General features: G+C 34.7%; 1 protein-coding gene across 1 annotated transcript; it reads right to left on the reverse strand.

The window, feature by feature from the left end:
- Positions 1 to 17,135: 17,135 nt before the first annotated feature.
- LOC122305552 (probable pectinesterase 8) lies at positions 17,136 to 19,254 on the reverse strand. Its single transcript, XM_043118148.1, has 5 exons — positions 18,813 to 19,254; positions 18,515 to 18,686; positions 18,194 to 18,400; positions 17,550 to 17,809; positions 17,136 to 17,423 (listed from the first exon to the last, which is right to left on the reverse strand). The coding sequence occupies exons 1-5, from the start codon at positions 19,208 to 19,210 to the stop codon at positions 17,267 to 17,269; spliced, it is 1,194 nt and encodes a 397-aa protein (XP_042974082.1). The 5' UTR covers positions 19,211 to 19,254; the 3' UTR covers positions 17,136 to 17,266.
- Between the last annotated feature and the right edge of the window lie 4,373 nt (positions 19,255 to 23,627).

The following is a 23,627-nucleotide window of genomic DNA, read 5'->3' on the forward strand; positions in this document are numbered from 1 at the left end:
CTCCAGTCAAAAACCGCGGCTCTAGAGTGAAGAATGGCCTTTTATATGGTCCCACGGCGGAAAACCTAAAATCTGTCAAAATACGATGTTCGCTCGAGCGGGGTGTCGAGCGCGCGTCGAGCGTTCGACTCTGCCTGATTTCGCTCGAGCGTCCTATCGCGCGCACATCGAGCGTTCGACTCTGCCTGATTTCGCTCGAGCGGCCAATGTCTCTGCTCGAGCGATCTTCGTTTTTCAGCAACCCGCTCGAGCTCCCTGTCGAGCGGCAGTCGAGCGTTTGAATCTGCCTGAATTCGCTCGAGCGGCCAAAAGCCTCCGCTCGAGCGAACTTGTAAAATCTGCAATATGAAATTTTGCCAGCCATCAGCAATATTCGCAGCGGATAAATTTTTTTTTTTAGCAATACTATGCACCAAACCGAAAATAGCCCAAATGCTTAAAACATATTTCATATATAAAGACCCATTGAACAATTAAGATCACAACACTAGTCCAAAATGCTTATGATCCAAAAAGTACTGGAGATACAACTCTATAGTACAAGTAGTAATTTACGTTAACTACTATATTAACATTGACGTCGCATCGTCGCTCAATCAACTGTGTCTAGTTGGTCAGCTCCTGATTCTCCTTCAGGTCCTGTAACAAGATCTACCATTCTGGGGAAATGGTAGTTGGAACTACCAAAGTGAGATTTGATTACAAATCTCAGTAAGTTAACAAACAAACTTCCATACAGGCTAATGATGCATGGATGGCAGTAAAAGCATGAATGCATAATCAAATTCATAAGTAATTGAAGCATAACTTGACGTACAATATAGCATAATTGACATAACTTAAATTGAAACGTGAACTGAACTTGAATTGACATGAACATGATATGAAATTTGACTTATCATGAACTTGTTCTGAAACTTGACTTAACATGAACGTGATATGAAACTTGACTTATCATGAACTTGTTCTGAAACTTGACTTAACATGAAAAATACATACTCTACAGTTGTTGTGGCCCCATGTATTCTACGTATAAATACATACTCTACAGTTGTTGTGGCCCCATGTATTCTACACAAACTTGACTTAACATGAAAAATACTACTCCACAGTTGTTGTGGCCCCATGTATTTTATACAAATTTGACTTAACATGAAAAATACATACTCCACAATTGTTGCGGCTCCATGTATTCTACACATCACAATGTAGTTAAATACATATTTCACAGTTGTTGTGGCCCCATGTATTGTATGCGTCACAATTGCTGTGACCTCATACTTTGTGTGCCACAGATGTTGTGGACCCCACGAAACTGAATGTACTCAAGATGAAACGTGACTAGAATATGAAAGGACTGAATCTCTGACGTAACATAACGTGACTTGAACATAACTTGAAATACATGACCAACTTGAGATAGAAACATTTCGTAACATGACATAACATATAATAGACAACATATTTAACATGACATACTTGCAACAGTGAATATTACATGACTTGACATACATGTAATAGATGACATACTTAGCATGACGTACTTGTAATGTACAGCAACACATGACAGAATATATTATGTAACAGATAAAAACTGATGACAGAATAAATTCTGTATAATAGACAATTACGTGATAACTTGGCATGACATGACATATATGATAACACACATACATACAATATAGTTCCTTTACTTAGCACATATACACAGTAGACTGCTAGTAAGTTAAAAGCTAACTTACCTCGATCTCCGCTTTTCTTATAAAACCTTAAACGCGATCACGAGGAACTGTAATTAGTGATTCTAAAAGTTAGCACTAAATCACTAATAAATTGAAATATGAAAAATACTAACTTAAAGAGTAAAATTTTCATTTTACTCTCTGCATGTAGGAAAATGACCGTTTTACCCATAACTTAAGGATTTTACATACTAACTCTAAAAGTCACCAAAATTTACATGCCTCATGTAAATTTTATCCTCAATTCAAATATCAATTTAGAAAAATTTAAAACTAATCACAACTATTAAAACTCTATAGGGCCGAAATTTCCATATGCTATTTCTATTGATTTTTGTTTCCAACTTGTTTTGATCAACCTTTTGATCTATGACTTATAAATATGTGATCTTCAAACCAAACCATCACATGGTTTAAAAAGATGTCCTAAAACATATATAAGCTTCTAATTTAAGATCACATGATTAAAAATTAATCAAAACATAAATTTAGCCAAAAACATCCACACTTTGGCTTATCTGAATATCTCTTTGCATAAAATTTCATATCTTTGAAACTAACATCAAATATCTTCAAAATAATAATATACATGTATATAAGATGCTTAGGATCCTCCAATAAAATTATCAAAGTCATTGGAATAGGTTTAGACCACCAAAGAGTTAAACTTTATCAAAACAGAAACTGTTTTTCCTCTTCCAGTTTCTAAGTTTCTAAATCTAAGAAAATCTTTCATCAAAACCTTTAATCATGCAAAAATCCTCAACCAATAGTCAGATATACATGTTAACAATACTCCATAAAAATTTCGGACCAATATCTATCCATTAGCTTGGTCAAAAACTCCAAACTATAACATATTCTCCAGTTTATCTCCTAGAATGACCTTTCTATAGTTTACACAATATTTGATTGACCAAATGATCTTCAAATGGGACAAATAAGATATCCACATATACTAGAATAAAAAAGGAACAATTTATATGAAGGATATTTTATGATAAAATACTTACAAAAGCTTCGAAATGGGTGTGCAAAAGAAATCTTAAAAGCTGTCCGAGAGAGAGTGTTTGGTATTCTTTTAATGGAAAGTGTAAATGAGATAATTTCGTGGGGAGGGGTGGCTGGAGATACTTATGGATGAGATATAGAAGCGATGAGGCTAGAGTGAGAGTTAAGTGTAGGACTCTTACCCGAAATGAGAGTTAAGTGTAGGACTCTCTTACCCAATAATATCCACGAAATTAGCTTAAAATATTTTTATCCAATAATATCCACAAAATTAGCTTAAAATATTTTTATCCAAAAATATCTACAAAAATTAGCTCAAGATATTTTTATCTAATAATATCTACAGTTTTGAACAGACGTTTCGTCCGAAAATATGAAAAAGTGTTATTGCGCCATAAGACCTTAATTAACCCTCCGAGTCTAATGGCACAAACCATAATACATTTAGACACTTCTAACTATCTCCAATAATCAAAAACACACTTCTGATACCATAATGAGTAATAACACTAACTATGTAGTTAGACTAAAACTTATATGATTAATGGATTCATGCAAGCTTATAGAGTTTTCACGAGGTTCCTAAAATCAATAGAAATTCCATAATTGAATTTCTAGCAGGCTGTTACAGGTAGCATCGGCAAAAATGGGAACAGTGGCTCCCAGGATTCAAACAGCAACCCTAGAGAGGCACCATCCAACAAGTATCGAGATGAGGAGGGAAAGCAGGAGACGAATTGCCTCATGGGGGGAGGGGGTGCTATCAACTCGAGCTCTATGGATTCCCCAAAGAGCTCGAGTTGAAGGAGAGATCCTCTGTCGTCCCTCCCGTCGTGGACCCTTCTCTTACTCCTACTCCTCTTTGGGCCGGAGAGGAAACGTTAGGGCTTGAGCAAGCCCAGGACACCAAAAATCCCCTTCGCTGACCCGGCCAGGGAAGGAAACCCTACTTGTCCCAGATGTGAGGGCAACCTGGGATGTCAGGAAGAATCGCGAACTGTGTGAGGAGTTCTGAGGCAGGGAAATCCAATGAAGTATCATTTTGCAAGACTAGGGACATGCCATCTTTTCAAAACATATCCCAATAATGAAGAACAACATAACTTTTAGAAGGGCATCTGTGGGAACCTCAAGGAGGACGCCACGCCCATGTCTCCATAAGAACTCATCATAGGATTCGATATCACAAACCCAGCACTAAATCAGGGTACCCATCGAATTTAAGAGCAATCAATATTAGTGCAAGGGGGAAAAAGAGAAGGTAGAATTTCAGAATGCTTGAGGAAGAAGGAAGGAAGATTTGGTGGGAAGCAAGGAAGGGAGGGGACCTATATATAGGCTGGGAATGACAGTTCACATCCTGAGATTCAGGGTATATGCACATCAAATGGCTCCATCATATTAGATGCGGAAAGAAAGCTTTACTGATGAATCCTTCTACAATTTACAAAGGGACCACGTGGCATTTACTATTGACGCTGCCCCAAGAAAATACACGACAAGGGAAAGAAGAACTACGCTATGGAGGAGGATTAGGATCGGGAAGCTCTAGTCCATTCTGTGGATCAGAAGAGCCTGTCTTGGCAGGGTTTGGCTCTCGTTCGGAGCTAATCGGGGGATCTTCACAGTCTCCTCCCCTTGTGCCAAACATGGAAGTGCTCGCAGCTAGGTCAGCTAGCGTCTCTTCTTCGCAGACCCGGGCTGTAGCCAACAAAACCCCGTGATCCTCCACAATGGCAGATAGGTTGGAACACTCTTCCTTTAGCATCTTGATCCAACATAAGTGGAACTCTTGCAGACCCCTCAACTCCTCATTCTCCGTTGGGAGAAGGTCTCGTGATTCCTGGAGCCTACTCAGGGACTTCTGGGTCTTCAGAGCCCACTCCTGAGCCACAGCCAGCTCTGTCTCCATGCTCTCTTACTCTTTCCTCCCCTGCTCCGCTATGGATCGGAGGCGCCGTACCTCACCTTCGACAATGCGCTGTGCTAGCTCTCTTATTCCCTGCATAGGCTCTGAGGGTAAACAACAGGCTTAAGACCAAGAGAGTAGAAAAGGAATGTGGGATGAGAGAAGTACCTCAGAGAGAAGTCCTTGTAGCCGCTTCACCTCGCGACCTATGGCAAGAACCTCCCTTAGGGACTCGTTCAGAAGATCGGCAGGAATTGTTATGTTCACAGTTTCCAGAGAATGCACTTCCCTTCGGATGGACTTAGTTGGATCATCTTCACCAGGCCCGATCAAGGCACCCTCTCTCACTGACAAAACAGAGGGAACCGCTACAAAAGGATCACTCTCACTCCCGAACTGGCAACCATCATCCTCAGAGGAACCCACTGCCCCATCTACCGATTTGCCAGGGCTCGACGGGGTGTGAGCTAAAGGCACCTCCAGCACTTTCCCTCCGAGGCTTGACGGGGTGGAAGGCTCTTGCACCCCTGCTGGCCTCCCATCTCCAGACCCATCCTGGGCGGCAACAACCAGTTTCTCACCCGAGGTGGGGATGCGGTTAGAGTTAGAGATGCCTTTGTCATTAGGATCGACTCAGAGGGGATCCGAAGCCTTATTAAGGTCAAAGGCTTCAATCAGGGACTGAGCAGTGGATGACAGAGAGGGAGACATCTTGGCATTCAACAAAGGGGGTTGAATTATCCAGGTTTGCCGATGCGCCCTATCAAGAAGAACACTCCAAAAGTGCATGTTGACCACTTTTGCCCTTCGCAAAGGTGCCAGTAGCATCCGCCGAAATGTACTAGAGACAGTAACAAGAAGGGACTTAGAAGTGGCACTCGGGCCCAGCAACGCCCCGACCCGTTGGTGTCAGCAGAGCATTGCAGAAGAGGAAGGAGGGCCAATCATCTTTGCGGAGACGGGACGAGCCGCACTAATCGTCCGGGGAGCCAAGACCTTAGGAGACGTTTGGACCTCCCCCCTTGGCTCCGGACAAATCTTCTTCCCTTTATCTTCGGGAGAGGATTCAGTGGCCCATTTCCTCGAAAAGAGAGGCAAAGGTCCAGGCACCACACCCTGAGCAAAAGGAGCAACATGACCTAACGGGGGTGGGAAGGCAAACATACTATCTTCTCCTAGGAGGACCTCAGAGTGAACCAGGAGTGAATACCAGGCTGCCCAATTCTGCACAATTGCAATGCGACGTAACTCATCCGATGTAGCCACATGGCGCACCGCCTTGTCGTTCGGCACAACTCCCCAGGCCACCTTTATCAGGAACTCAGCCTGGGAAATTTGTCCCATTGGGAATTTTCATCGTCGACTGCCCACGAAGAAAAATCTGTCGATCTAGTCCGAGACTTTGCGGTATCTCGACTCCAGCACAACCAGCGTAGGCGCCACTCCCCTGAAGCTGCAGATCTCGTATATGATGAGTCAGGAGGAACTTGTGATAAGTAAGAACGGCATTCTCTGGGTCAGACTTCAACAAAGCCCGTCGCCATAGCACGCAACATCATATCATAATCCACCAAGCAATCAGATGGAGCTAAGCAGGAGACAGTCCTAAGTGATACAGGACTTCGCGGACAGGATGAGGAAAGTGCAGTCTTGCCTTGTAGGAAAACATGCCAGGAAAAAGGGCGACCCTCATCACCGAGCCATTCGCACTCACTGCCCCTTCACACGGCCCAGGAACTTCCAAAATAACCAAATCTAGAATGTAGCAGGTCAGTCTTAGAGATTCAAGAAAGGCTGGGGCCTTAGAGTGCCAGCAATGACCTAAGAACCTGAGCTCCGACAAGCCTGCCTCCAAGCGGTGCATAGAGCCAGTCAAGTTGGTGGGTTTCTGGGAAGCCATCAGGGCTAGGAAGATTAAGTAAAGCAAGAAAGAGTTGAGGTTGCCAGAAAAGGAGGTCAATGAGCACAATAGAAACACAGAAGGCAGAAGAAGATAGCAACACAGACAAAAAGGAAGCGAATTTAAAGACATGATCTTACAGTCGCGGATGGGGGTAGCATTTGATAGCCTAACTTGTAGGATATGCGAAGCGACGAGAGTTGTATCAGCACCCCGAGGGTAGCATATAGGGAATTGATATCAGACATGTGGAGCGGCCATTGACCAGCCAATGCCGCTATTCAGTGACGAGAAGATTGATCAGCTGCAACAAACAAGTAACTATGGAAATTCCCATCAATCCAGCCTGATGAGAATTGACAGGGTAACTATTAGGGGGTATTTTTGTTAGGGCCTAAAGCTTATGATACCGCCCTAGGCCCATTACTTTGCCAAGCCCATGAGCTCTAGGAATGCCGACCCGAGCTAGGAAGAGCCCCCCTTGGTAGCTCAGGGTGGGTCCTAGACCCATGTGGGTCGGGCCGGCTCCAAAACAATATGAGTCAGAGGTAATCATCAACATGGAGATGGGGCATTGCAGAAGGACGCGAAAAACCATGATCGAGGAAAAGGGGGAGAGACGGCACCAGCTAGGGCTGAGAATCGAACGGTCCGGACCAGATAAACAGACCGGACCGGCCACTTCTGGACCGGACCAGACTGAACCCAATTCGGTCCGGTCCAGTCCAGTCCATTTTTCAAAGGACCGAAGGGTTTTAGTCCGGTCCCAGTCCATGGGTTTTTCACCCCGGACTAGACCGAATAGAAATTTAAAAAAAAATTATTATTTATATATATTATTTATATAATAGTTGTATATAATTAATTATATAATTATATATGGTATAAAAAATATTAATAGTCTAATATAGACTATAGTTATACTTATACTAATATATAGTTATACTAAATCACTATAACTAATACTTCAACAATAGCTATAGTGACCTATACTAATAGTCTACTATTAATACTAATATATTATTATATAATTTATATAGTTATACTAATCATAATAAGTTAATAATTAAATCACTAGAAATATAACTATATATATTTAGGATGAATGTATTATTATATTCTTTAATATATAACTATAATATGTAGTACTAGTATATATTAATATATTATAAGAGTTATAGTATAAATATAATATATAAACTATAATATACTAAATCACCATAACAATATAACTAATACTAATATATAATTATACTAATAGTCTACTATTATATAGTTATACTAATCACTATAATTAAAACTAATATATAGCTATACAATATACTTATATAGTTGTACTAATATTATTAGTCTATTATATAGTCTAAGACTCTCAATTCTAATATAGGCTATATAGTTATAACTAATACTAATATTTATATTAATACTAATAATGTAGAATATAGTTATACTAACTAACTGATTCAACATAACTAATATTACTAATATAATATAGCCAAATTGAATTACTAATAGTCTAATACTAATACAATTAAATAGTTATACTAATCATAGATTCATAATAATCATAGATTCATAATAACTAAATCATTATAAGTATATAACTATATATATTTAGTATTAATGTATTAATATATTCTTTAATGTATAACTATTAAATATAATATATAGTACTAGTATAATCGATCAAAAATATATATATAGTACTAGTATATATATTAATGTATTAACATATTATAAAAGTTATCGTATAAATTATAATATATCATATATTTGTAAATTTATAATTAATAGTATTAGTATAGTTAGTTTAATATGTAATATATTAGTATTAAATCACTATAACTATATAGAGTATTAGTAATAAGAGTTTTACTATTATTACTATTATTTAATATAGTATTACATATAGTATTACTATCATTACATATAGCTATTAGTTATAGTATTAGTACTAGTATAGTTATTAGTACTAATAGACTAATAGTATTAGTTATTAGTATTACATATAGTTACATATGTAGTTATCACTATTACTATTATTACATATAGTTGTTAGTTATAATATAGTTATTAGTTATAGTATTATTTCTAATAGACTAATAGTATTAGCGTATTAATAATATATATATAATAGTATACTATATGTATATATATTAAATATATCACAATATAATTACACAAGTATTAAACAAAATGTCATTGGATTTAAAAAAAAAAAAAAAATTCAACAGTGGACCGAATGGACCGACCGGACCTGACCAGTCTTGAGGGAGTTTGGTCCGGTCTAGGGTGGGAAAACCCTGGACCGAATAGGTCCAGTCCGGTCCACAAAACCTCCCCAGACCGGACCGAACTCACCCCTAGCATCAGCCAACTCTGCCAGAGACTCACACCACATTAAATGACTGACACTAAGAAAACTACGATACATTAAATGTTACATGGTGGTGGAGACTTCGAGGGGAGGCGTCCCTCTACCCCAGAACACAGGGCATGGCCCACCTGACCTAAAAGACCCAGTATAAAGGTCGCCTAGAATTGCAAGGTAAAGACGTAGAACCCAAGTCTGTTGTGAATTATAGTCCATTGTTGTCATCTTCTTTAAAGTATCTTGATTTCTATACTAACTTTGGCATCGGAGGTTCCCCGGACTACCAAAGGGCCACCCTTCTCTTACCTCAGGATCCGAATCGAGTGAAGACCTGGCCCAACTAAGCGACCCAACCCAATGGTGTATGAAATACGACGTTAACACTCCTTAGACCTGGCCCAGCTGAGCGACCCGACCCAAGGGCGTATGATATACGACGTTAACACTCCTTATAACAACAACCTTTTTTTTCCTCTAAATATTTAGTTTTACCCTTTTTATTTAGGATACTTTTTACAAGTCTTTTTGTAATACGAATAATTAAATAAGAATAATGCTAGACTTTTTGTTGGGATTTTTTATTTTATTTTATGATTAATGAAGTATTTTTTTAATGATATTGTGAATTTTTTTTTTTTTTAAAAACTATTTGAAAGTGTTAAGAAAACCCTTAAATTATACTAGTGGGAGCCCCAGTAATGGGAGTAGCACCAGCCATTAAATAAATAAGCAAGCAATCCTTGCTCATTGTTCAAAGAATTATTAGATATTTTTAAAACTGTTATAAACGAACTTGTATGATCATTTTTAGCCGTCAATTAAAATCATATTTAGCCGTCAATTATGATCGTTCTTAGCCGTCAATTAAGACTTAAGCTATACCTAAACTCTTTTGTATTCTATATATATGGATATCATTCAAGGGTTTTCAAGATTGAATATCCTATGCATTCTTTCCTCTCTTTCCTTTTCTCTCTCTCTTTGTCTTTCCCTCTCTCTTTTTTCATTAGTTTCATAACACGTTATCAGCACGAAAGTTCTGATGATTCTGAAGTTAGTGTGATCTTCTATTTCAAGTAAGTTTTTCAATATATTATTTGCAATCCTCAATGTGAGTATTAAAGATTATATTCCTTATTATTATTTGATAAAATTCTATATTTATTCATATAGTTTACATCTCAGTTATATCTACGGTGAATTAAAATTTTTATAATTTACATTTCAGTTATATCTGTGGTCAATTTTTATTCACATAGTTTATATACAAGTTCTATTTATTTTTTTATACTTGTTATGAATTATTGATGATAAGATTCATCTTAGAATAGAAATGGAACATCCCTGAAGGATCACCCTAAACCAATAATTTTATTGAGTATCTCATAATAAAAAATCTATTGATTCTGTGAGATAGTTTAAAGGAGTGTACGTGTATCAAAAGATTAGGATCCTCCCAAAAGTTCGTTATGATTAATGCACCTGAAATTGCATAATTGAAATTGTGTAGAAAAAAACCACTAAAGAATATTTATTTAAAATGAATGCCTCAAATGTGCTTCTGAAGTAGCAATATCGAGTGCGAAACTTTACAGGATATTTTAAACTTATATTTTGTCTTCTAGTGGCTGAGCAAAATAATGAAGTTTTGTTAAGAAATCATTAGTCACGTCCTACTAGTTTTACATCATTCCCTGAAGTGATTGGTATTGGATTTATATCATTATCATAAGAGAATGGTGCATTGTTTTTCAAAAAAACTAAGAAATTGGACGTGGTAATGAATATCTTTATAGTACTTCCATAATTTCGGGCCAGAAGCTCGTATTGAAAAAACTACCAACTTTCTTTTTGAGATGATATTATACAACTATTGAATCAAATATTATGATGCACCAAAAGTTATATGAGTCAAAATATTTGTATGTTTTTCATGATTATCTTGATCATCCGAAATCAATTACGATAAGTCGAATAATTTTCATATGGACATCTATAAAAGAACTAGAAAATTCTTTTACTATAAAATTTTTCCACCATGAGCGGAAAGAAAAAATTTGCTAGAAGCAAATAAAATAAAATAATTCGACGTTATCTTGATTATTGTAGGTGAAATAGAAGTTTAGATAATAATTAATTTATGGATGCAATAAGATAAAAATATCTCATATTCTAGTTGCTAAAATTTCAACGAGGATTGAAGTCCTCATAAGACAATTAAGAAATTTAGCAGTCTAATGAATATAAAACATGTCTAAAAGTGTGTGAGACCTATTGATACAAAAGATAAAGCATCCCGAAAGAGAAAAGTACAAAGAAAAGAAATTGGTGCTCTTAAAGAGGCCATATCCACAAAACAAGCAATAAGATCCATCCAAACTTTTTGTACAAAATTCTCCCATAATAAAAACTCTTGAAGAGTATAATTCTCTTAAAGAGTACGTCCGGAATAGGTTTTTCATAAAATGTCTTTCCTTGAAGAAAGACATGTACCTGAAAATAACGAAATCTCGATACATTTCATGAGTATTGGAGAAATTCTGGATAGAAATAAAATTTTTGTCAACAACGTATTTTCATATAAGATGGCACTTGACATTACCAGAACTGTCAAATAATACCGACGCAAAAATATTGGCCAAAAGAGAAAGAAACAATTCTTGCAGAATTGATATCACTAGTAAAATATGATACATATGGACTTCTAGTTCAAACACCTAAAATGTGATACTTGTTGAATATCAGTGGGTATTTGTATAAAGAAAATGAAATGTGATATATAAATCATGAGTTGGTTTCTCGCAAAAATAATATTGATATGCTTTTGAAGTTGATGAAATTATATTGCAATTTTTATTAGCTTGATAGTTACCAAGAATTTGGGTATGCATGAATAATTGCATATTTATATGGATCACTAGATATGAAATGCATGAAGCATATAGTCCTGAAGTACTTATTCAATCAAGTTTTAAAAATCCTTATATGATTTAAAATAATCTAAATGCATGTAGAACAAGTTATTTTCCATATATTTTTAATATATAAATTAGCTTTTATTGCAGTTTATATAGATGATTTAAATGTCATTGAAGCTCTAGAAGAGCTCATGAAAATTGTACATATTTGAAATATAAATCAGAAACCCTTTCAACTTCGAGGGGGAGATGAATGAAATTATTAGTTCTAAAATACCATCTTTTAAATGCAATTAGTATTTTAGATTCATATTACGGTTTTGTAAGAAATGTACATTATTAGAAATAAAATGGAATACAAAGAACATATACGAGAAGATAGAAACACAATATGAATATTTGTGAAATATTATTTTACTATTTCGAAACAAAATAATAGAAATTTGAGGCTCTTCACCTCATTCTTTAAACACTCTTATTCTTAAAAAATTTGCATGGCATCTATATTTAAAGGAGCATGCAATCGAAAAGAAGAGTCAAGCAATGATTTTAAATTTCTATTCTCTTGCTTTATTGCTCCTATCTTCAGCAAGAAGAAGTCACTGAATGATAGAAATTTTCTCATTGAGTTTGTCAACCTCACAAGTTTTGGATCATAGTCGCTAAGAAAATAAGACAATGGTTGATGAGTATCGAATACCGAGACTTAAAAGCTCGTATATAGCATCATTATCTGACTTATCAGTCAGATCATTATTATATTGCATTATAGCACCTACGGTAGAAGCAGAAACAAGTTGTGAACGAGATGTATAATACCTCATATATTGGTCACGAGAAGATTACTTGGCCATTGTAGAGTAATAATGCAGAGAGAGATTGCAGAGTAAGAATGTAGACTAATTACAGAAAAGTAAAAAAATGAGATGCGAATGAAAATGGGCTGAATATTTCTTTTATAGAGAAAATTATGAAAGCGAGACAAAATTATATATCTTGATAGAGGATACGCTAAACACATATATCCTACATTTATTTATTAGGCCGTAAAATTAAAAGCAGCTTGCCCCTACTCTATTAGAAGTTGGACTTTTTCAGATATCCGCTACAAGATTAAATGCAGCTTGTCCTTATTCTCTAAATCTTTGGACTTCTTCAAATATCCGTTGCTGTTGATCTTGAAGACCACAGGCATACTATTTTAACGCCTTATTTTCCTGTTTCTTGTTCTTACGACTTTTCACAGAGAGCTCTTAATGCAATTAAGATATTTGATTATTGAGTTGGTTGACCTCATTCACTTTAGCTAACAACCTGACGCCGGACAGAATAGCGATTATCCTGCAGGCTAGTCCCAACGGATGATTCACAGGAGAAAAATCGCCCAAAACCAGAGAGAAAAGTCTCTAGGGTTTAACGGAATATTATAAAATCAAGCAATGATCAAAATCAGTCCACAAGCCGGACTGTTATAGCCAAAAATCGTGTTTTTCTGAATTTTGCCAAAAATAGCAAAATCTCGGAAATTACTCTAAATTGAAATTCGAAATAAAATAAGCAATCTGCAAAAAATTCGGCCCAAATCGGTTGTAAAATGACTTCCTAACTGACAAGCGAAATATTACCATAAATAGTAAAAAATAACTAAAACTAGTGATTCGGAGGGGAAAACAGCAGAATTTGAGGTCAAAAAAAGGCACATGGAGCCCCCTGCATCACAACCTCTGAGACATGGTCGTAACAGAGACAGAATATTGAGTACTAAGAAATCTTGATTTTGAAACGACATCAGAATAACTCATTCCAGAAAAATGAATCTCTACTCCTATCATAAGAGCAACATCCTCAGGTGAGTAAAAGGAATGACAAAGCATCTCTATTGCTTCACAACGTCTTTCTTGAAGCATCTCTCTACAAGAGACAAGAGATGTAGCATCATAACCCTGCGGTACCTGACAGCTCCAAAAGAGTTGTAAAATCCTACAGTGTTTGTCTGGTTTGAAAAGATGGCCACCATTTTTGTTGAATATGGATGTTGGCGGCTTAATTTTGATAACTTCTTCACTAACTATGTTATTTACAAGAACTCTAGAAAAGTACAATTTCAGAAGAGTAGTGAATTTAATATTAAAATTATCTTGAATCAATATGGTGAATTTGTTTACCAAAACATTACCAACTGCATCATTTAAAGAGTTGGTACATAATATTGAGATGCATTAACTCAAAGACTTTTCACTATAAAGTCTTGAACCACTTTTATATAGACAAAGCTTATCACCTGAGGACTCCAATGGTTGTTCAATCACTTGATGTGCAGAAAGATCAATTTCGTCATTGTGTAGACAATGAAAAAATTCTTAAGTCTTGAAGTACCTTATCTCAGTGCAATTGGATCCCTGATGTATCTTGCAAATTGCACTTGGTCTGATATTGCATTTTTAATTAATTTACTTGTAAGATATAGTTCTATACCAACTCAAAGACATTAGAATGGTATTAAATATGTCATTCGTTACCTTCGAGGTACGATTGATATGAAATTATTTTATCAATATGGATCAAGTCCACAATTAGTTGGATATGCGGATGCAGGTTATTTTTCAGATCCACACAGAGGTATATCTCAAATTAGATATTATTTAATTATGAAAATTCTGCTATATCATGAAGATCTGTCAAGCAAACACAATCTATTATATTTTCAAATCACTCAAAAATCATTGCAATTCATGAGGAGAAATGTGAAATTAATGTCAAGCAGATACGGTCAAGCGATAATCTGACAGATTTATTTACTAAAGCATTACCAACTGTAACATTTAAGAAGATTGTGCAGAATATTGGAATGCAGAGAGTTGAAGACCTATTATCATACACTTTTCAGGGAGAGTAAATGTCTTGAAGACATATACTGATTGTACTATTTTTCTTTCGCTAAGGTTTTATCCCATTGGATTTTCCTTTACAAGGTTTTAATGAAGCAATCTTAAAGCACTTGACGATACATATGAATGTTGTACTCGTTTTTCTTCGCCATTGGTTTTTTTCCCACTTGGTTTTTCTTTGGTAAGGTTTTAACGAGACATATTCTTTATGTATGGTCATCCAAAGGGGGAGTGTTATAAACGGATTTGTATAACCATATTTAGCCGTCAATTAAGACCATGTTTAGCCATCAATTAAGACTATCCTTAGTAGTCAATTATGACCGCTCTTAGCCATCATAATTGACTGCCTCTAGCCGCCAATTAAAACTTAATTTATACTTAAATTCTTTTGTACTCCTATATATATGAGTATCATTCAAGAATTTTTAAGATTGAATAATTCTACGCATTCTTTCATTTCTTTTTCTTTTTCTTTCTTTCTTTATCTTTCCCTCTTTCTTATTTCATTAGTTTCATAACAAAAAAACGTACAATATGGTGGGTGCTTTCATCATAAAGCAAATGTTACATTATTAATATTATTTATATAAATAATAATTTTTAATGACACGTGCACTATGACAATATGAAAATATCTAATATCTTTGGTTCTAAATTACTTAATAATTAATTTGTTAATAAAATAAAAATATTAAACATCTGATATCACTACCTAATACTTTTGTAAGAATTTCTCTAAATAATCAAAAGTTACGGCTCTGGCTTTTAATACCGTAAAAGGTCTTCCTCCACCCAAATGCACTGTTGAAACTTGAGCTAGCTGTTTAGACTTCAGAATAGGTTTTTAATCGTGCACATGCGTATCGAAATGAAAATGAATGAAAATCTTTTGGGCTATGCATGTACGTTCCCAACTAGGGTGAGTTTCGGCTGGTTGGTTTTAATTTCGGCCAGTTCGAACAAAAATACTAACTAGACCGATCATTTTTAGACGGGATTGGACTAACCAAAATCGTTCGGCCTGATCTCAAGTTAGGAGTTTTTCATCCTAAACTGGCTCATACTATTATTTAATATAGTATTACTAATTTATCATTAACATATAATATTTTAACAATACAACTAATATAGTCATTAGTTAATATAATATAGTATTAGTACTAGTGTAATTGTGTATTATTAATTTATTAGTTATAATAAATAAGTTAATAGTGTATTATTAGTTATAGTAAATAAGTTAATAACTATTAATATATACTAACAGACTAATAATATTATATTTATACTAATATATATTAATATTATATTTATGATTAATTTTATTTTTCTTTCAAGTTCTTTTTTAATATTTTTGGCTTAAAATTAGATAAATTGTTAATGAGCTTTCACTGTTGGGTCAAAAAATATAAGATATAAAAATTTGGGCCCATTTAGAACAGGGTGAATTGAACAGATTGACTGGACCGGACTATCCCGAATGGGACCGGATCGGCCCAATCCTTTAGTTGTTCGGTCGAGTCCAGGTTGGGAGAACCCTAGACTGAATAGGTCAAGTCCGGTCCACAAAACCTCCTGTGATCGGACCGAACTCCCCCTATTTCTAACAACATGCTTCGAATGCTCCAAAAATAAATAAAAAAAGCTTCGAACGCTTCAAAAATAGATAATATTTAAAGAGTTTTTAATATTGCATTTAGATTTAGGTCTCGTTTGGTTATGTAGTATAAATAAGATGAAATGTTTTATTGAAAGTTAAATAAATTTTTATTATAATATTAATTTTTAATATTAATTTTGTTTTGAGATTTGAAAAAATTAAATTATTTATTATATTTTATGCGAAAATTTGAAAAAATTATAATGATATGAGATAATTTGGTTTTTGTTAACTAAATCAGCCCTTAGAAGCCACGAGTCTAATACCTCAAACAATTTCTAGAGTTTTCAAAGCAATCATTTGGCATATAATAATTTTATTTATTTTTTACAATAGAGGTGGGGATTTCATATCCAGATTTTTCATTTGAAAAAGTATTAGATCATATGCTATCAAGTCATCAAACTCTTGACTAACATATAATAATTGATATAAAAGAACAAACGTCATGTTAGAGTTTCGTATATTTATAGATTAGGTTAATAAAATGTCATGGGGGTATATATAAAAGTATAATATTATAGATATTATTTGGTTATCGCTATTGAATCAATGTTTTTATGATATTAAAATTTAAATCAATATCCAATTGTTCTAAAAAATTTTTGAAAAAAGGATTATCTAGATTGGTAACATAGTAATAATTATCTCATTAGATAGAGAATATTAAGAAAAGAAAAAGGAGCTCAACAAGACAATCAAGATCCCTTTTCAAATGTACAATTTTGATGAATAAATGAAACCATTGATCTATTTTCTTGTAATTAAGATATTTCAAATATAACATTATTATTAATTGCGACTTTTGCCTTTAGTACTCTTAACTTTAGATACATTGATTATCATATTACAAATAAAAAAAACCTATAAATTATAAGGTTGTAGCCACTGATCTCCTTCGATATATGACATGTTAAGGAAAGGAGAAGCCTGTGTGTCATTGAGTCTCTGAACATACGGAACCCTCATGCTCATATTAGCTCCAGGACCTGAGCAATCGTATTCTCCGTAGAATATAGTCCTACATTTTTGCAATCAAAACCAGAGATAACATGAATTAGATTTGATCATTATAATTCATTATATCTAGAAATTAAACCCCATTTACAAAATTAATAGCACATATGATGCAAGATTCTGTACGTACAGATCTCTCGTAGGGTCGTTGAAATCGTTCCAGCCCTCTGGAGCAATGATATCAGACATTGTTGTGTAGGCAAAGATGACACGAGAAAATGGTCTCCATGCCCGGCCTAGCCATACTCTTCCAGACCCTCCCACGCTGCAGTTGACGAACACAAAACCAGTGTTATCGTCCTTGATAGCTCTGCCATGAGCTGTGACAGCTCCATTTATGGATCTGAATCCTGGGGGTACTGGGTTTGCCATCGAAACCAGCTGGCAATTCTGTAGAAACCAACAATGCGAGGATTACTTATTGTTTAGTGCTCTCTCTCTCTCTCTCTCTCTCTCTCTCTCTCTCTCTCATAACATTTGCATGAGAAAACAGGACTACTTAAATCAAGGAAAAGAAATCTCTTTTTGGTTTTGGATGATTGTCTTAAGCAAGCACAAATTAATTACCACACGCTTGATTTGTGAATTTTATAAGCGATCTCCAGATGAGATGAATTATGAACATGTGACCAAAACAAAAAGCGCATTATGTAGCGTGGAGGGTGATAACTTTACTTCACCCTGAAGAGAACTGAAATCGATACAACAAACCCGCTATACTTATTCATATGGGGTGCCAGGTGGTTAAGTATACATTGGGAAAGACCACATTACCTCATAAAGTGACCTTCCATTGCCGAAGATGAAATCAATGGAACCTTGGATATAACAATCCTTGAAGTAATGGCGGCCACTATCATCATGAAGGGTATCTTGGGCTCCGAAGAATCCACAACCCCAGAACGCAGCTTTATCTCCAGCTACTCTGATTGCTACTGCTTGGGCTCCAACATCACCAGGGCTAGGAATAGGAGCTACATTCTAGCATGACAAAGATTGTGACAAGCATGCACGGGTAAGAACACAATCATGTCTCTCGAAATCTTATTGCCTAACCATTACGCATATATATTTGTATGTTTTTTTATATCTCACCATGAAGCTTATGTTCTTGGCAATGAACTTAGTGGAGAAAACTTGAACGGAGCCGCTAAAGAATGTGCCATGTGAAGAATTGGCCGTGTCATTGAATGCAATCGCAGTTGATGTAAAGCCTTGTCCTTGAAACGTTATGTTTGGTTTGGTTCTTGGAACATTGACTTTCTCACTGATGACAGCCAATTATGAATTTTCATGCAAATTCAAAACTTGGGGGTGGGGGAATGCCAAGAAGAAACAAAAATACTGACTTAAAGAAATTTGAAGAGGAAACAAACAATACGCATGCACTTACAAGTAAACGCCATTGTTGATCCATATTATGGTCCTTTTCAGGCTTGAATTCGGAGCTGCATCGACAGCTGCTTGCACCGACGTAAAATTACAACACCCATTTCGATCAACACAAATATACAAGGTTGTGTTGGTCTCCGGAGGGGGAAAGTCAGGTGGAAAATCATCGCAAACAGATTCTACTTTGCTCTCATTACGGTGTTTTTTGTGTTGGTGATGATGATGCCGTCCTAAACTGTATGGGATGAGCACTGATATTGTCAAAGGGGATGAGAAGAAGTCGAGACTGAAATGAACGAAACTTTTGAGGAATGATGGCTTTGGACTTATCAAATGGGTGGATGTCAAAACAGCAAGAATGACAATTAGAAAAGTCAGAAAATTGCAATGGAGACGCATTTTCTGCTTGGAGTAGAGGCGCGGATAGTCAGGCGGCGGGACGATACACTTTTTCTAAATGGAGGATATAAATTTATAGACATGCACTTGAAGTGAAAGAATTGGTAACATGTCTTGCAAATCACCCTGTCCCTGTTCATACGTGCTTAAGAAAATTCCAAACCTACCAAACTTGACATCTGCAGTTCTGCTTGAATTGAGAATACACGCTGCGAAAAATCGAAGGTTGTAGTACTGGACTTAATTTGGATCAGGTCCATTATGAGCAAAGCTTTCAATGGATTGTTCTACTGGACTACAGAGTACAGACTGGCAATTCCTAACCCAAACCATGGCCACCACCCACATAGTAAAGAATTTACTGCATGTGAAATGAAGAATATATATATATATATTATATAGATTACCAGTGTTTAGACATGACAAGATGTATTTGAAATGCATAGCACGTACCTATAGATTTAGATTTGTTTTTTTTAGTTTTTAATAGAAATCTGAAGTCTAAAATGGAAGACTTGTCAATCTCTTTACAATTATAAATGTCCAAGTGAATTTCTTGAGTAGTATCGTATGACCTCCTTATCTTCCTCTCTCCTCTCCATTTGTTTTGTAACTTTCTCCTCCACCCCATTATCAGCACTTCTCCTCTTGCGATCGCCTTTTTACCATATTTGTTGTCGTCCACATGTTATGAACGAGTTACAAGAGGAGAGAATAAAGCAAAAATAGAATCAATCACACACGAATTTACATGATTCAGCAATGTATTTACTTGCTGAAGTACGAAATTATAGAAGATTTTATTCAGATAAAAGTTCAATACACATTGCAATAATACGGCAGCCATACAAAATAATACAAATATATATACATATATATATATATATATATATATATATATATATATGTATATATATTAAAATTCTAATTAGCAGATAAAGCTAGCCTAATTAGTGGGTCGGATGGGTTCACTTCGACTTGGGCCTATTGATCCAAGCTTGCACTCCATAATTCAAAGTCCAAACTTTATTAAAAATTCATTAAAATAAAAAATCTATAATAAATCCTGGAGTCAAGATATCAAAATCAGCACCCGAGCCAACCTTTGATACTCATGTGCCCTACCACCGTAATCTCCTTCTCGATTTAGTACCGGAACCAATCACATCTGTTAATTTTTGCCGGCTCATGTGCTTATACATAGGGGCAAGCATGAGTCCCACGAGCCACCCTACCAAGTGACATCCGAGATGTTTCCTCTTTCTGAGCGCATCCTTATCTCTTTTAAAAAGTCTTAAATGTGAAGTTTTTCTCTTTATTTTTATTGGCTTTTTATTTGGTTTTTTCTGGAGTTTTTCTTTTCAGAGATCAGATTCTATTATCGTCGCCGACCATCCACGCTCATGTCTGGGAGCCTCCTACTGCCTAGATCTACCACCTCCAGTGTCTACTGACAAGATCTCCTTTTGACAATCATCCGAGTGGTGACACTTTCTTGACATATTAATCGACTTTTTGAAGTCATCTCACCCATTTATTTTCTTTCTTGGATTATTGCTATGTACATATATTAAGTAGTTTGAAGTGTTTTTTTCAGAACTTTCTCTCCCTCAGAACTGTTTGTAATATCCTAATTATTAAGTACCTCCTCAAGAGAAGAAGAGAAAAACGTGGTCTGTAATTGTGAACATATTGCGTGCGCCTGCAAGCGGAACGATAAAGTTTTGGAACGTATAATGAAAGGGGTCTGGCCAGTAAAGAGTGAGTGAGCGGCCACGTTTTGTCACAATTATTAAGTGATATCTAAATGCTGTCCTTATACCCGAAGGCAAGGGCACCCCCACCCCCCATATAATATGGGTGATCCCGTGGTGCAAACTCAATATGATATGAAGTATAAGTTATTTTTCTCAAAATCACTTGTGAGTTTCTTAAAATAATTTTGAATTTTAATATTAATTAATATTATTCAGAGTTTTTTTTGTCTTTTGAATGAATTTCTTGTCTTTTTCATTTTGATTATATGTTGAAATTAGCCTGCAGAATAAACTATATTTGGTCTTGTATTAGTTGGCATCAGAGCTTTAATATCTTTCGTGGGGTTATGTCTCATTAGTTTATATGGTTGGTGGTCGTGGTTGTCATGGGTAGGTTTCAATTCAGGAAGTCTCGCACCGTGATCATAGCATTTAGGATGTGATAATTGAGAATTTGTAAAAGCAGATTATAGAGTTAACTCGGCATCTAACGACTCAGGATATCGATAATCATGAGATGGAAGATCATGATTCAGATTATAGTTTTGAGAATTCGTATCATAATTGTGCTCTATTCTAGGAGCACTGTGATCGAGATGAGTGTCCTGGGCACCTTGGTTTTAGAATTGATTTACCAGAATTTTCTAGCACTCTTCAAGCTAAATGTTTCATTGATTTATTGTATGAAGTTGAGTAGATTTACTGTTCTGATGAAGAAGAGTTTAAGGATGGACATTTTTCCATATAGTGAAACTCTATACCAATCTACAATACCTATATCCTAGTGAAAATAACCTAGTAGATGAGGTAACTATACTTATTGAAAACACAGAAAATTAAAAAAGACAAAAAGAAAATGGTGGTGAAGTTTTGAAATTTAAAAATCAAGAAACAAGTTTTGAGACAATTAAAATTAACTATGTTGATTTTCTAGGAGTTGAGGATTTGTTTTCTCCTTTGCAAAATATTTTTTTATTTGAGATGTGGGAAAGAAACTTAATTTTAGAGTATAAGATGTTCAATATTATTTTATTTTGAACTAATCAAATCAATTTTAGTTTGTCCATGATCATTACGATGATATAACAAAAAGAAAGAAAAATAGTCTAATTGAATATCTAAAAGATCGAGACAATAAAGTTTTAGAATTCGAGGGCGAATTCTCTCCAATCTAAAGAGAATTGTGCAAATCCAAATTAATATGGGGTATTAGTTATTTTCTCTTAAATCACTTCAGAATAATATCAGTTATTTTTCTCAAATCATATATATTTACGATATTAGTTATTATCCCACAAATCATATATTTATACTTATTCTTACATTGTTAGTAAATATCTAGTTTCAAGTTTGGAAGTAATTCTGATTTTGATTTTAACCAAATGTTTGGTAGGGGCTTTGTTTATTTATGTATTTATTTCTCATTCAATAATTTAATTCTTTTTATTTTTGAAAAAATCTTCATAATTTCAAATTTTATAGTTATTTAAGTTCGGCTTGTGGGTTTCATAAAATAATTTTATATTATTTAAAATTTTCTCTATATTTTGGATGGATCTTTTGTCTTCTATGTTTTGATTATATGTTAAAATTAACTTACAAAATAATCTCTATTCTGTTTAGCGTCACCCCAGCCCCCTAGCTAGCTCTGCTCCCTCATTATTAGAGTTACTCTTACATACAACACTACACTACTTATCAGACAAAAAAAAAAAAAAAAAAAAATAAGCATTTTAACGAGATGACTATATTTAATTATTAGAAAGCGTAGGAATTTCCCATATTTGTCTGTTTGATCTACAATTTTAAGAATTTTGAATAGAGCTATAAAGAAAAATTCAGAAAATTGGTGAACCGATGTAGTCCGGGACTTAGTTCCTATTTGGCAAAATTGGTTAAAAATCAATCTGGTTCCAATTTTAATTTTTAGAGCACCGGTTCGAACCGAACTAGCCGATCGGTACATATATATATATTTTTAATTTTTATATTATATTATATATATTATATATTAAATTACTAATTAATATAATATGAAATTTTAAAACTTTATTATTCATATCTATTAACCTTATAACATAAAATTAATATAACATTTGATATATTGTAAAATTAATCTTATAAATCTTAAAATAATATTAATATAGATGGATATGGATCAATCACTTGCTAAAATCTTGTTGGACTAAGATTTTGTTCATAAAACTACAAAAAGGGGACTGGACTAGACAGAAAAAGAAAAAAAAAAGTTTTGATTTTGGTGGTGATCAATCGATTCGGTATTAGTTCTTAAATGTTTACAACTGGATCAAATCAGACTGGTTACATCTATAATTTTGAATCTAAAAAAAAAAAAGAAAGTAAAAATTTGGTGGAATTGATTATGTATATCAGAACTTTAATTTCAACGCATGCACGGATACTTTCACTTTCAAATCAATTTTGCTTTGGAATATTGATTATCGAATTATATAAGACCAAAGTGTTCTTCTAGTAGCACGGACCCTTTCCAACCTCAGTAAGAGAAGATCAAAATGTTACGTTAGCTCGAACAGATATTTATTGAGATGTCTATATAATATATATATATATATAGATCATTTTTAATAAATTAATTTTGCAAGTTTTTTAATTAAATTTTTAAAAATGTTTTACTAATT

This window comes from Carya illinoinensis, chromosome 3, assembly GCF_018687715.1.
Source record: "Carya illinoinensis cultivar Pawnee chromosome 3, C.illinoinensisPawnee_v1, whole genome shotgun sequence".
Lineage (NCBI taxonomy): Eukaryota > Viridiplantae > Streptophyta > Magnoliopsida > Fagales > Juglandaceae > Carya > Carya illinoinensis.